Source organism: Saccopteryx bilineata, chromosome 5 (assembly GCF_036850765.1).
Source record: "Saccopteryx bilineata isolate mSacBil1 chromosome 5, mSacBil1_pri_phased_curated, whole genome shotgun sequence".
NCBI lineage: Eukaryota > Metazoa > Chordata > Mammalia > Chiroptera > Emballonuridae > Saccopteryx > Saccopteryx bilineata.
The window spans coordinates 225224773-225239083 of record NC_089494.1 but is presented as its reverse complement, the minus strand read 5'-3'; the positions used below and the strand labels follow the sequence as shown (position 1 = coordinate 225239083).

At 41.6% G+C, this 14311-nt stretch overlaps 2 protein-coding genes across 2 annotated transcripts in view; one reads left to right on the top strand and one right to left on the bottom strand.

Moving 5' to 3' along the window:
* Nucleotides 1–4557, top strand: part of POLR2B (RNA polymerase II subunit B) — a 47539-nt gene extending 42982 nt beyond the window's left edge. The window contains exons 22-25 of the mRNA XM_066232594.1: nt 1192–1305; nt 1972–2132; nt 3622–3817; nt 4310–4557. Coding sequence (XP_066088691.1) covers nt 1192–1305; nt 1972–2132; nt 3622–3817; nt 4310–4399 — 561 coding nt within the window. The 3' untranslated portion in view covers nt 4400–4557. The remainder of the gene's footprint in view (nt 1–1191; nt 1306–1971; nt 2133–3621; nt 3818–4309) is intronic.
* The window catches only part of IGFBP7 (insulin like growth factor binding protein 7), an 84652-nt gene continuing 74820 nt past the window's right edge, over nt 4480–14311 (bottom strand). Inside the window, exons 2-5 of the mRNA XM_066232597.1 lie at nt 12937–13046; nt 6491–6607; nt 5784–5910; nt 4480–4737 (exon numbers count right to left, since the gene is read on the bottom strand). Coding sequence (XP_066088694.1) covers nt 4718–4737; nt 5784–5910; nt 6491–6607; nt 12937–13046 — 374 coding nt within the window. The 3' untranslated portion in view covers nt 4480–4717. The remainder of the gene's footprint in view (nt 4738–5783; nt 5911–6490; nt 6608–12936; nt 13047–14311) is intronic.

The following is a 14311-nucleotide window of genomic DNA, read 5'->3' as shown; positions in this document are numbered from 1 at the left end:
TTAACACCATGGGTTCCAAGTGATGTTCCTTCCAAAATGATGAAAGGTTATTTCTCTCATATTTGAGCTAGGGTACTTTGGAAAAGGCTAGTATGATACTTATTTTCCTCCTTTTAAATTGGTTATGATTATGCATATATTTATATATATATATATATTTATTTTTAAAGAGAGGGACAGATAGAGACAGACAGGAAGGGAGAGAGATAAGAAGCATCAATTCTTTGTTGCAGCTTTTTAAAAAGTTGTTCATTGATTGCTTTTTCATAAGTGCCTTTAAGGGGGGTGTCCAGCAGAGTGAGTGATCCCTTGTTCAAGCTAGCGACCTTGGGCTCAATCCAGTGACCTTGAGTTTCAAGCCAGCAATCATGGGGTCATGTCTGTGATCCCATGCTCAAGCCAGTGATCCCGTGCTCCAGCTGGTGAGCCTGCACTCAAACCAGCAACCTTGGGGTTTTGAACCTGGTTCCTCCTCGTCCCACTCTGATGCTCTATGCACTGAGCCACTGCCTGGTCTCAGGCTAAGTCAGAATTTTTATAACATTTACTACATCCAGCTTATACATATATATCTTGATTATCCTTTTGACTAGTTCTTTTCTATGAGGAGTTAATTCTTTGGTGGTTAGTTCATTGTGAAGTTAATTTTATAGGCATATTAGCTGTGTGTGCATCTTTAAAGTGTTTTTTTCCTTTGAGCCATAGGTAGTATTTGGGAGTCTCTCTCTTTTTTTTTTTTTTCTCGTAACTTCCCATGGTAGCTTTATATTGGAAGGGTTATCGTTGATTTTTTATATTTCAGTTAAATTAGTTATAAATACTGTGTTAATAAAATGCACCTTATGATATAGCTTTCCATAACAGATTTTTTTAAGTTCAGAATTTTTCCTTTTCTAGAAAGCATTTTTTTTTATTAATTTATTCATTTTAGAAAGGGGGGTGGAGAGAGAGAGAGGAGAGAGAGAAGGGAGGGAGGAGCAGGAAGCATCAACTCCCATATGTTATGTGCCTTGACCAGGCAAGCTCAGGTTTTCAAACTGGCGACCTCAGCATTTCCAGGTCAACGCTTTATCCACTGCGCCACCACAGGTCAGGCCTAGAAAGCATTTTTTTAAGTGAATATGTTTTTGATACAGATTTCTAAGGGGAGATAGAAGGAGGCAGCCTTTTAAAGACTACTGTTTTTTAAAGGTTTCAGCTAACAAGGGTGAAATTGGTGATGCCACTCCATTTAATGATGCTGTTAATGTGCAGAAGATTTCTAACCTTTTATATGATTACGGCTACCATCTCAGAGGAAATGAGGTATGTTTGCTCTTACATTTACTAATGTTGCTTACATTTGTTACATGTATTTTTTTTATACATGTGTAGTTTCATTCTTAAATAATTAAACCTTTTATTAAAGTGTAACATACAAGTGTTTTTCAACTGCCGGTCTGAGGACCAGTTTGCTAGATATTTTGTGCCTGTCTGTAAAAGATTTAGTCACCCTGATGTTGTATGAAGATTATAGACCCAGTGATCTTGTTGAATTTACTTACGCTTACTTAGGGTGATTTCTGCCTTAGCAGTTGCCAAAATAATTCTTATATTTTCACTGGTCCCCAAGTATAAAAAGATTGAAAGCTACTGGTATAACATATATTGCAGATATGTGCACAAATGATAAATGTATAACTTGGTGAATTTTCACAAAGTAAATATACGTGAGTGACTGGCCTCCAGATCCTAAAATAATTAAGTTACTAGTACTATTTATTTTCCTAGGTACCCTGTGATGTGTCCCCCTCCAGTAACTACCTCCCCCCCTCCAAGATAACTACTCTCTAACAGTAATTCTAATAACTCTAACAGTATTGGTTAGTTTTGTCCTTTGATTTTTATATAAATGGAATTGTATATTATATGCACATAAATTCTTTGAACTTGTTTAATATTTTTAAGTCTGTGCTTTAAAATGTGTTTCAGGTCCTGTACAATGGGTTCACTGGTAGGAAAATCACATCACAAATTTTCATTGGCCCCACTTATTACCAGCGTTTGAAGCATATGGTGGATGATAAAATTCATTCTCGTGCTAGGGGACCTATTCAGATCCTTAACAGACAACCGATGGAGGGTAGATCCCGGTAAGCGAGCTGCATAATTATCATTGGTGTTATTAGCCTTTTTAACTGAAAAATTTCAAACACATACAGAAGTGTAGTTAATGGTACAATAAAACCCCCATCCTTCTCACCACATTTCAGTAATTATTAATTATCAACTCATGGCTCCACCACCGACCAATGATTATTTTTAAGCATAGCCCAAACATATAACTTCTGTAAATATTTCTTTTATATATATGGAGAGAGAGAGACAGGGATAGACAGTGACAGATGGGAAGAGAGAGAGATGAGAAGCATCAAACATTAAGAAACCACCATACACCTTCTTAATATCATTATTATGCAGTGTTCAAATTCCCCTATCTATTGTATAATTTTAAATCAAGATACAATAAGGTACATGCTTTGCAGTTGATTGATATGTCTCTTTTTTTAACTCTGTAGGGTGCTAACATTTTTTCTTGCGATTTATTTGTTGAAGAAACTGGCTTGTTTATCCTGGAGGGTTTCTCAGAGTCTGGATTTTGCCGTCTGGAGGGCATTCCTTTGCCGTCTGGATCACTGCATTCTTGGGCTGTGTGTGCCTGTTTTTCCTGTAATTAGCTAGTTAGATCTGAGCCTTGACGAGAGGATGGGCATTGTTATTTCACAGTGATGCTTCTTCATAGGTGATATGATATACTTCCAATATCTGGTTGTCTCTTGATTTTAGCAGCTATTAATGATCCATACCCGAAGCCCTTAATTAAATAGGGATTGCAAATGATGAGATTCTAATTTTATTATACCTTTTTCATTTATTAGCTGGAATACCTTTATAGAAGAGAAATTTTGTTTCCTCAACTGGTTACCTGGTTACATAGTTCATACAGTAAAAGCAGGATAAATGCTTAATTCTTTCCCTTTATTTACCAGTTTGTGAATTGGTTGTCTAGCACCCTTCACAGTTGACCAATGATTTGTTTTCTGGTAATGACATTAGACACTTAAATGATTTCATGTTACTGTGTTAAGAATGTTCACGAAGCCATCACCGTACACCTGTTTGGCCACCTGAACAGTGTATTTTATTTCACTTCTGTGCGGGGCAACCTGTCATCATTCACTTGTTCTTTTCACTGCTTTCGCTAGCATGCGTTGGTCATTTCAGGTGTGAGTGCTGGGGATACTCATTCGTGGAGAAGCTGCTTTATTTAGATCAAAGTTTGTTATTAATCTGTTTTGAGTATAGAGTTGAATTCTAGTAAGTTAAACAATAGCATGAGACTCTTCTCTGTATTTCACTGTATTTTATGAGGAAAATTTTTTGCTATGTATGAGAATCTAATGTGTTGACGCTATTTGGGGATCTTCTAATGCAAATCAAATAGTTGGTAGACTTCTTCACACCATGTGGAGAGAATGCTAGGTTATACAAATCAGAGTCATTATTCTTTACCTTTGCCATTAGTCAAGGTGGTGTTGATATAGAAATAACACAAAATAATCTGTGTTTTTCCTTTTCCAGTGATGGTGGCCTGCGTTTTGGAGAAATGGAACGAGACTGTCAGATTGCCCATGGGGCAGCCCAGTTTTTAAGGGAAAGATTGTTTGAGGCGTCAGATCCATATCAGGTTCACGTTTGCAATCTCTGTGGCATAATGGCGATCGCTAACACCAGGACCCATACGTATGAATGCAGGGGCTGTCGAAATAAAACCCAGGTGTGTATAGTGCACTTTGGCAGTTGATACTTGTTAGGATACAGCCATGTTAGTGTGACCACCCAGGCAGGTTTAGTGTGATGAACAAATGGACATTTTCACAATTTTGAATACCATGCCTCTATAAGATTCTTAGTTTTAAATGAGAAAAAAAGTCTGATTTTTCTAAAAATCAGTTTAAATTTTTCTGTGGTCATATCTCTAAGCTGTTGATCTTTTGGAAAAAGCCTTGTACAGGAATTTATAAAGTAAGTTTTTAAAAACCTTTTACTTAAGAAGGGTGAATATAAATGTTGTCTGGCAGAAAGGGTGAAACACCAAAGCCTATTAAAATAGCGTAAGAATCACTGAAGGCCAAGTTAGTAGGATGAGTACTGTTGGCCTACTCATTTATTCATCATCTCCAGTACCAAGTCTTTACCTTTTTCTGGGATAGGGAAGTAGGCTTGTTTCAATACAACTTTGCTAATGACTTTTTTTTTTCCCTTTCAGATATCTTTGGTGCGAATGCCTTATGCATGCAAACTGTTGTTTCAGGAGCTTATGTCTATGAGTATTGCGCCTCGAATGATGAGTGTTTAGCTCCTTTGAAAGATTCTTCACAAGATACTTGTAATTGTCTTTTGTTTTTATGATATGGCTTTAAAAAACAACAAATAACATGAGAAAAAGCATTTTATTTGGTTGATGATATGCATGCTTTTCTTCTGTAAATAGAAAATAAATTTTTGTAGATAGTCTTGATGTGTTATCTTTATTTTGTATTTCACTGTGTGAAACCAGTGACTATAACTAAGGTGTTAGTGGACTGGATGAAGAGAGACTGGTTATTAGGCAAGAACAGGGGTTGTAGTTATCCGTGGCTACTTTGAACTATGCAGACTAATACATTCTTCAGGTTTATAGCTTGGCACCTTCACCTGTTCAAAAAAAGGATAAAAATTAGTTACGTACAAGTACGTGGTTAACTTTCTAATGTCTAGGTTGTTTAGTGTTTCCAAATAAATGATGTTAAAATGTGGAGATAAGGGAAATGTAATGGTGGAGTGCTCTTTGGAATCGGAGCTACATGAATTTAGATGTGGAAGGCGATTTTGGCGTGCTGGTGTATGTCTAAGAGATGGGCCTTATTACAGAACTGCAGAGCACATCTCACAGACAAGCAAGCTGAAAGCCAGAGAGGCTAAGGAACTGTGCGCTGCCACCCCGCTCTCATTCAGAATCTAAAGTGGAATTAATCATGGCAGCGCTGAGGCTCCAGCATGCGACTCTTAGCTGCAGCTTGGTTTGCTTCCTCCCCAGCTTTACACATCTTGGCTGAAGAGAATCTGATCAAACGCTTTCCTTGACATTTCTTCCTTTCATACCGTAGCTTAGTGACCCACCCAGAGGAGTGGTTTGACAAATGCTGACAGTAAATTTTGTTCTTATTTTTGGCTTAAGGGAACGCCGATCCAGACATCATTCTAACAACTAGATAAATGTAAAGTAGCATTATTCTGAGACTACCAGGATGGGTTCTTAAGAGGCAGCTTTTGACAACAGAGTGGATAGAGGCAGAATAGAGTACTTGCCAGAATACTCTCCTTTCTGGCTTTTTCTTATAAAAGCTCAAAGTGAAGGGCCTGCAATTGTTTCTTTTAAAAAGAAACGTAATAGTCACAACACTAAGGAAAAATGTCATGTAGCTAGATACAAAGTTAGGGGAAATATAAGCCATTCCAGTCATGCTTGAGCTTTTGTCTCTGATGTATAAACATCTAGGTCAGAATAATAGCATTCCATCAAGCCTCCAAATGTACTTCGGGAGCCTGTGCTCTACATTTTGATGACATACTAATGCCCTTGTGGATTCTGAACATTACAGAATTTCATTAAGAGCTATGTTTGATACCTACTTGGTTCATGTTCTTTATGAAGAAAAAGCACTAGTCATTTTTAAGCGGTTGTGAGATTTATTACCTACCTTTATTCACTGGTATTTCACGTAAGCTATCAACTACTGTGATCTTGGCTGATGCTGAAGCCTGTCCTTGGGAGTTGGACGCATGGCACTCGTATTCTCCCGCGTCCTCCCGACTGAGAGGCGACAACTGCGAAGCAAACAGGATCTTTAGTGTCCCTGTGATACGGTGGTTCTTTTCTAATGGTTTCAATTAAGTTATTTCCTAGGATGACCAGGGAACTCACAGCAAAGATACTGCTAGAGACAGTGCCAGTTCTATGCTGGGAGAATTATACAGCTACCATATTTGGTCTGCTAGAAGATTCATACCCTGAGGAAATGTTACAACTTTGGGTCACATTGCTGAGCTTAAAAACTGGAGAGGTACATACACGGGTTTGAGGAGGACCTTGCTAGGGTTTATGATCCATGAGTATCCACACTGCCAAAGGTCAAGTAAAAGAAAAACAATAATTGATCAAAGTAATTAATGCTTGGGTTATTTAGTTGCTTGTGAGAATTTTGCTTTGAGCTCTTAGAAAAAAAATTAGTTCTCGTGTATTGTCATTTCCAAAACACCCAATACACCGCAGCTCTTTTTCTCAGTTCCCTCCGAAAGTGGAGCGGCAGCTCCGGGGCCGTCCAGCCTGGCAGCACGTCCGGCTTCTCTGCCTGGCCTTCTGCGTCACATCCGCACAACGAGACCCTGGCCCGCCCCTGGGACTCACCAGCACCCAGCCCGTTACTTCATGCTTCTCTGGGCCACCTCGGGTCTGAATGGCCAGGTTGTCCCGGTCTCCAGGCAAGAGTTCTATCTTATGAAATCCATTACTGTCCCTTTTTACCTGCAAGAAAAGGGGAAGTAGTCTCTGCGTTCTCGGCACTGAGTCAGCAACTCGGAACTGGCCACATTTTTATAATTGTACAAGGGGTACATCAGACTTTTTAATTGGATTAAAACTAGCAATTTTTATATCACTCTTAACTGAATATTTACATAAATATACATCCTCTTATTTCTTCCTGTCAGTTTCTCTCTAAGCTTATGTATTTTAAATTAGTGTATATTTCTGTATGCTTGGGAATATACATCATTCTCTCCTGCCACTGGCTACCCTCATTCACTCATACCCTTGTAAATTGTGCTTCAGTGCTGGGCATTTTCTTTTTTTTCTTAAGATTTTTTTTTTTATTTATTTATTCATTTTTAGAGAGGAGAAAGAGAGAGAGAGAGGAGAGAGAGACAGTGAGAGAGAAGGGGGAGGAGCTGGAAGCATCAACTCCCATATGTGCCTTGACCAGGCAAGCCCAGGGTTTCGAACAGGCGACCTCAGCATTTCCAGGTCGACGCTTTATCCACTGCGCCACCACAGGTCAGGCTCTTAAGATTTTTATTCATTTTAGAGAGGGGGGAGAGAGAGAATGAGAAAAGAGGGAGGAGCAAGAAGCATCAATTCCCATATGTGCCTTGACCAGGCAAGCCTGGTGTTTTGAACTGGAGATCTCAGCGTTCCAGGTCGACGGCCCATCTACTGCGCCACCACAGGTCAAGCTTTCTATTTTTTTAATTTAGAGAGAGGAAGGGAGAGAGTGAGAAGCATCAACTTACAGTTGCTTAAATTTAGTTCATTGATTGCTTCTCATAAGCACTGACTTGGGGGCTCAGGCTATGCCGGTGACCCCTTGCTCAGGCCAGTGACCCTGGGCTCAAGCCAGCGACCTGCGCTCAAGCTGGTGCACCTGCGCTCAAGCCGGCGATATTGGGGCTTTGAACAGGGGCCCTAAGTGGGCCCTAGGTTGATGCTCTACCTACTTGAATTACCACTGGTCAGGCAATTCTGAGCATTTTCTTGCTTGCCAAGACATACTTGACTGCCACACTGTGCCACCCAGTGCGAGGTAGGCTTGATGCTTGGGATCCTGTGTAGGAGCCCAGTCCAGCGGTTCTTTCTGCAACAGCCTCATCGTGAAAAATGTTGAGTCTAAAGCCAATACCCATCCTTTGTTCTGGGGGCTAAGGGTTCATCACTGAAGTCATGAGGACATAAGTGTCAAGTGCCTCTGTTGTTCTCTTGACAAAACCTGCTGCCCATACCTGTGCATCTCATGATGAGATTCAGGATGGGTTAAGAAGAGCTTCAGTTTCCTTGGTTTGAGGCCAGTAGTGAACACTGTCCTAACTTTACCTCTCATTTAAAAAGGCAAACTATGCTCATAGAAACTTCAGAAAATATACAAAAATTCACAGAAGAATAAAATTTACCTGTAACCCCTCCATACATACACCTTTAGCATAAATTTCTAGAAGTGGGACTGAGTCACAGAATACGAATATTTTAAGGCTTATGATAATGACTTTAAAAAAAAAAATAAAAAGAGTACATGAAGCCATGTTTGTTTATTCTATCCCGGGTTCCTGTAAGAGCAAAGCTGATGATTATTGATTTCACCTTTGTAACTAGAAAAAATTTACAATCTCAAACAGGTAGTTTCCTTTTCATTTTCTTTTATAATAAAGCAGATCTTGAATTAGAAGAGCCCAGATCGTAGTATGTACATTTCTGTGACCCTCCTAGAGCAGTGCTGCCTAGCCAACAGGGAACCCTGCTCCCAGCACCCGGTGTTACTAAGCCTCTGTCTCCGCTTCAGACACACCCTTTATTTTCTCCGCTTCCTGTTGCCAGCGCTGGGACTCTGAAAACCGCATAAGATCTAGGCCAATTCCTCCTCTATAAAAAAGGTCTAACATTACTAATTTGGAATGCCTGTTTTTTTTCTTTCTAGGATTTCCCCACATTGTCACGATTAGTGAGAGAAAACCAGGTATCTTCGTGTTTTTCTCATATAAATGTTATAAAACAAAACAAATAGGCTCAATAAGCATCTTTTCCCTACAGCTACCCAAGTTGCTGGCAGAAATGGTTTATGCTGGTGCTGACTTTTAAAGTTATTTTAAAGTGGTTTTTAATAATGGTGCAAATATTAATTTGATTCAGTGGCTGTAATGGGGTTTTGGGTTTGTTTGTTTTTTTCATAAAAGTAATAGGTCTTTGGCCTGTGTTTCCTAAGTTCTGGATTCTTTAAGGGTTTTGTGTGTAACCAAAGCAGAAACACACTACAGCACAGAAATACTGAATCTTAGCAACTGAGCTGTTGCTCTTCAGATCACGTAGCTCTCAGTACAGAGCGTTTGGTACCAATTACCCTAACCCACTAGTGACAAGAACAGATACTGTTCTTGTCAAGTATTCTGGTTGGAAAATAAATACTTACATTTAACAGAGCTCATATTTTTCTATATGGTAAAAAGTTAATACACCATGTAAAAAATATAGAAAGAAGTGCCAAGAATTTTTACATGGCAAGTTTTTACATGGCAAACACCCCCTTACTCGTATAAAGGGAGTTTTGTATTTTTTTTTATAAATGTGTTTTCCAGGTTTTTTTTTTAACAAGATGAAGACTGAAAAAAGTGGCTTCTATGACAATTGTAGATAAATTCAATGGGCTGGAAGTGCCTCAAAGTGGGAACTTTAGAAATCTGTAGTATAGAGACGACTGGGTAGTGAAGGACCAGTTAGGAGGAGAACCAGAGACCGGGCAGTGATTTCAGCCCTCTCTGTATTGTAGCTGCAACAAGATCTTCTTAAATCTTGCTATTGCAGATAAGTAATTAATAAGATAAAGAAAAGTGCCATAAACTGCCGGGAAAATAGGGCAGCCACCTGCAAAACAAACTTGACCATTATTCACACCCTGCACAAAAATACCTTACACCGTACACAAAAATTAACTCAAAATGGGATAGAGACTTGACTGTAAGACCTAAAAGTGAAAGACGCCTAGAAGAAAACATAGGTGGTAAGCTCCTTGACATAGGTCTTGGGGATGATTTTCTGGACTTGACATAGAAAGCAAAGATGACAAAAAGCAAAAATAAACAAGTAGGACTACATCAAACAAAAGCTTCTGCACAGCAAAGGAAACCATCAGCAAAATGAAAAGACAACCTACTGAATGGGAGAATTTGCAAATCATATATCTGATAAAGAGTTAGTATCCAGAAATGTAAAGACCTCATGTAACTCAAGAGGAAAATAACAGTCATGTAATAACTCCTGGTCAGGAAAGTAGACCACTCGCCAGACTGTGGCAACCTGAAGGAGTGTTGCAGCCTGAGGTGTCTTGGAGAGAAGGCTTGTCCCATTAGTTCCTGTGTGGCTACGAACCCGTGAGCATGAAAGCCATGCCCCCTCCAGTGAACTTCAGTGTAACCAGTGAGGACGCTACTACTCATTCTATCTGCAAAGCAGTCTATGCTTAAACTGGAATTGGACGTGTGAACTTATAAGTCTGTATTCTTAACAGTTGAGTTACAAGGACGGTGCAGAGAAAACAAATGTCCTGTTTATTTAAGTCATGACTTTTAAAGTGTTTTAACGTGGCCCATAGTAAGAAATCCATTTTGCATTGTGATGTGGAATACACAGAAGAAAAGCTGTTGTTTTTTCAGAGACAGACCAGGAACTGAGAGATGAGAAGCATCAATCATTAGTTTTTCATTGCAACACCTTAGTTGTTCATTGATTGCTCTCTCATATATGCCTTGACCATGGGCCTTCAGCAAACCAAGTGACCCCTTGTTCGAGCCAGTGACCTTGGGTCCAAGCTGGTGAGCTTTGTTCAAACCACGTGAGCCCGTGCTCAAGCTGGCGACCTCAGGGTCTCAAACCTGGGTCCTCCGCATCCCAGTCTGACACTCTATCCACAGCGCCACCGCCTGGTCAGGCAGAAGAAAAGTTTTAAGAAATGATACCCTTACTAAATGCGATGCCTTAAGATATTTTCTGTCCTATTTTTTATTTTTTAAAGAAAATGCTGGTTGTGACCCCTACATTATATTCAGAACTCACTGATGGGTCACGATCTGCAAGCGGAAAAAACTGCTTTATGTCATGTGTGTGGCGAATCCCATTATGAAGGTAGAGGGAGATCAGCAGAGCCTAGCAGCTGGGATCTTGCTTGTGTCTGGCAAGTATGTATAAAAGCTCTTTCTCCTATCCCCACCAACTCTCCCTGAGCCCCAGCTGACAAGCCCTAGGGAAGCCAGTGGGATCTGCCCCATACAATCCCAGAAGCTTAAAGGGAGATTTATACTCCCCTGGTATGTCCCTACGTTAGGTGGGGTGGGGCAGAGAAAGGGCTGAAGAAATTATCCTCTGCCAGATTTGTCAGTAAGGTCACATGCCCTGGACACTTGGGTCACCCTGGCTTCTCGCTGTGTAACTGCTAGAGCACTGCAACACAGCTTGTCTGGATATTCTCTGGGAATGCTGTTCTTCCGCCTCTCACTCCCCTGGACAAGCCAGGAGCCTCCAAATAAGCAGTGAGGAGCCTTAGCAAGTTTCACCGTAAAGGCTAGGAGGTACCAGCCCACTGGCTGCATTTTGGCTCTTCATTGCTCTCCTTTAAAATATAACTTATTGAGGTGAAATTTTACTGCTTCCTTTAACAGAAGTTTCAGCTGGAAAGGACAGTTCTAGTACAGCTGGTGCAGCCTCTGTCCACCTCCACCCCCAGGCATTTTCTGGAAAACTCCTAACTTCACTCCTATCCGAGGGCCCTTTAGGGGTAATGCAGCACTCTGGTCACATGGGGGCGCCAGAGGTTGGCAGGTAACCCAATCTGAAACCAAGCCGGTCAGTGGGAATTTTACAATGCGGTAGGAAGAACGGAAAGAAATTTCTTCTGAGGTCATTAAGCTGTGGTAATACTGTAAACTTGTAGCTGTCAGTGACGATATCGCCTATACTGTGGAGGAAGCTTTCTGAGATAAAAGGAAAAAAAAAAAAAAGACCCATACACTGAGAGCAGAGTCGAGGGCTAAGAGCCTGGGCACGTAGTCGGGATCCAGCTGCTCTGAGGCTGGAATCACCACCAATCCACCCCTACCCTCCTTTTCACTTTCATTTTTATTTTGTTTGCCTAATCCAGCTTGAAGTGAATTTCTACAACTCACAACAAAGAGACTTCTTGTGCCAAAACCCCTCCCAGAGTTCTAGAAGTAGCCCCTCTGGTCAGACACCAAGCGAACAAAATTATCAAGAGACTGCCACCCATCTCAGAGGTTGCGGGAGAAGTACACCTGCCATAGAAGTGTCTGGTTACGCCTTTTTACTTAAATAGGTGTCCTTTTTGTTCGCATGAGTCTGGTAGTATTTACTCAGTAGGACTGTTGTGACACTTAAACGAGTCAAAATGTATTAAAAGGGAAATATAAAATAAGGTACAATATAATCGTTAAGTATTATTTGACCTGGAAAATGTCTTCCCTCCTACAGACCTTCTGAGACTATGATGTCCTTTAAATCTGAAGATAGTTATACAAGACAATGCGACTCGAAGGGACACATTTCCAGGAACAGTAGCTAACAAACAGTGCTATGTATCTGACAACAAGCCAAGTGATGTCATCTTTACAAGAATCAGACGCTACTCTCATCATACAGAGGAGGAAAGTCGGGCTTAGAGCAGTGGTTCTTAATCTAGCCCCCCTTCCCGGGACATTGGGCATTGTTTGGAGACATGTTTGACTGTCACACTGGGGGATGGGTGCTTCTGACATCTTGCGGGTAGAGGCAATGGATGCCGCTAAACAACTTACAAGGCACAGGGCGGCCCCCACAATGAAGAATTATCTGCCTCAAAATGTCAACAGTGCTGAGGCTAAGAAACCCTGGCTCAGAGAGGACCCAGCCAACCGGGCGGAGGAACTCACAGTCTTAACCACTGTTCTTAACTCACATTCTTAACTCTCCATGGGGACACACACGCCCATGCACCCACATGCTCACACACTAAAGCACATGCATGCTCACATATGCACACACGTGCACACACTCAGTGGGTGGTCTGGGTGCTCAGCCTTATAGTTTTCCAGTTCTTAAGGTTCCCTGTCCCAGCACTACTAATAAAAGCAGAGCAGGGACTATTTTGGAGGTCAGTAAAATCCTTGGCTAGATCCGGGAGGTATCTGGAAGATGGCCAGACGGCTTCCCCTTTGAGGAGCAGCGGGCGGTGGGACAGGCTGGGGCTTCTAGGTTATGTTCACCCTTGTGCCATGACCGAGCAGCCTGCTCGTCTAGGATGTCTTCCTGAAACCTGTGCCACTGACCTTGTTCCAGATGAGGACGGGGGTTGGGATTCCGATGACCTCACAGCTCAAGTACACCTTGGCACCAGTGACATTCCAGATGTCCTTAGGGGGGGTCACAATGGAAGGACCTACAAGAGAGGGCACAAAGCCAAGCATATTTTTAAAACAGTCTAACATCAGTCAGCATGCGAAGAAGCAAATACTTGATTACATTAATGAGGCTGTCCCCTTTGTGAATTATCTGAAGCAAATTTCAAAGACTGGACTGGCTTCTTCCTGCCGTCACAGCGTGATTTTAAGGTATGCTTTGAGAATGCATACATCTTGACAAAAACAAAAATGATCAGGAAAACAATTCATTGTTTATAAGATTTTCTTCTCTCTCAAATCATGCTTAAATGAGTCTGAATCGACCAGCTGTTTTCCATTATCTGTGTCTTTCCAATTAATATAGTGAAAATTTAGTTCCAAAATGTTTCATGTGTTTCTTTTTTGTTTACCAGTATTTTTATTGTTTGGGGGCAGCAACATACAACCATGCCCTGGGTAACGAGGAAAAGAAAATCAAAGAAATATCTGAAAATGTGCCGAGCGCCCATAAATGATGGTAGTCCCTGCGTGAAGAAGCTCAGGATCCGAGGTGACGCGTCCGTGGTGATACGGCAGGGGTGCGAGCTCTCATCAGAGTGGCACGAAGTGCTGTGTCCCTGGGAGACTGGACGGAGACACTCTGAACTGAGGTGGTCTGGGTGTCCAGGAAGACGGCGGAAGGGTCTTCCTTTCCAGCACATGTCCGGGAGGCAGAGGGTAAAAGAAGCAGGGACAGGTCTACTGTGTGTGACCAGGGCCCCCAGGGAGGGGGCCCCTCCCCAGGACTCTCAGTGTCCAGCTCCCAGGCAGCGGGCGCTGGCAAGTGGGAACCCCTGTCAAAGCACTGTCTGAATCAGAGTCACCGGTATGGGAGCGCCCATGGAGAGCCCAGGGGGACACCTCCCTACTCCTGCTATCCTGGAACACAAGCCCAGGCCTTCTCTATCATATCCCCTCCAGGAAGAGGGCCCTCAGCACCAACATCAGTGGTAAGCACCCTTTTTGTTACCAAAGAAGTCCTGGGCTTGGCGAACTATGGCCTGTGGGCCCCATCTGGCCTGCCACTTGTTTCTGCATGGCTTGTAAGTGCTCCTTGTATTTTCAAGTGGTTGGAAAAAAATTAAAATGAGTATCTCATAATGTGAAAATTTTAAGAAATTCATATTTCAGCGTCTATAAAATAAAATTTTATTGGAACACAGCCTGCCCAGAGTGGAGCAGTTGTGGCCAAGACAGCAGGCCTAAAATATTTACTATTCGGCTCTACACAGAAATGCTGATCCCTGCCCTAATCAAATGAGGG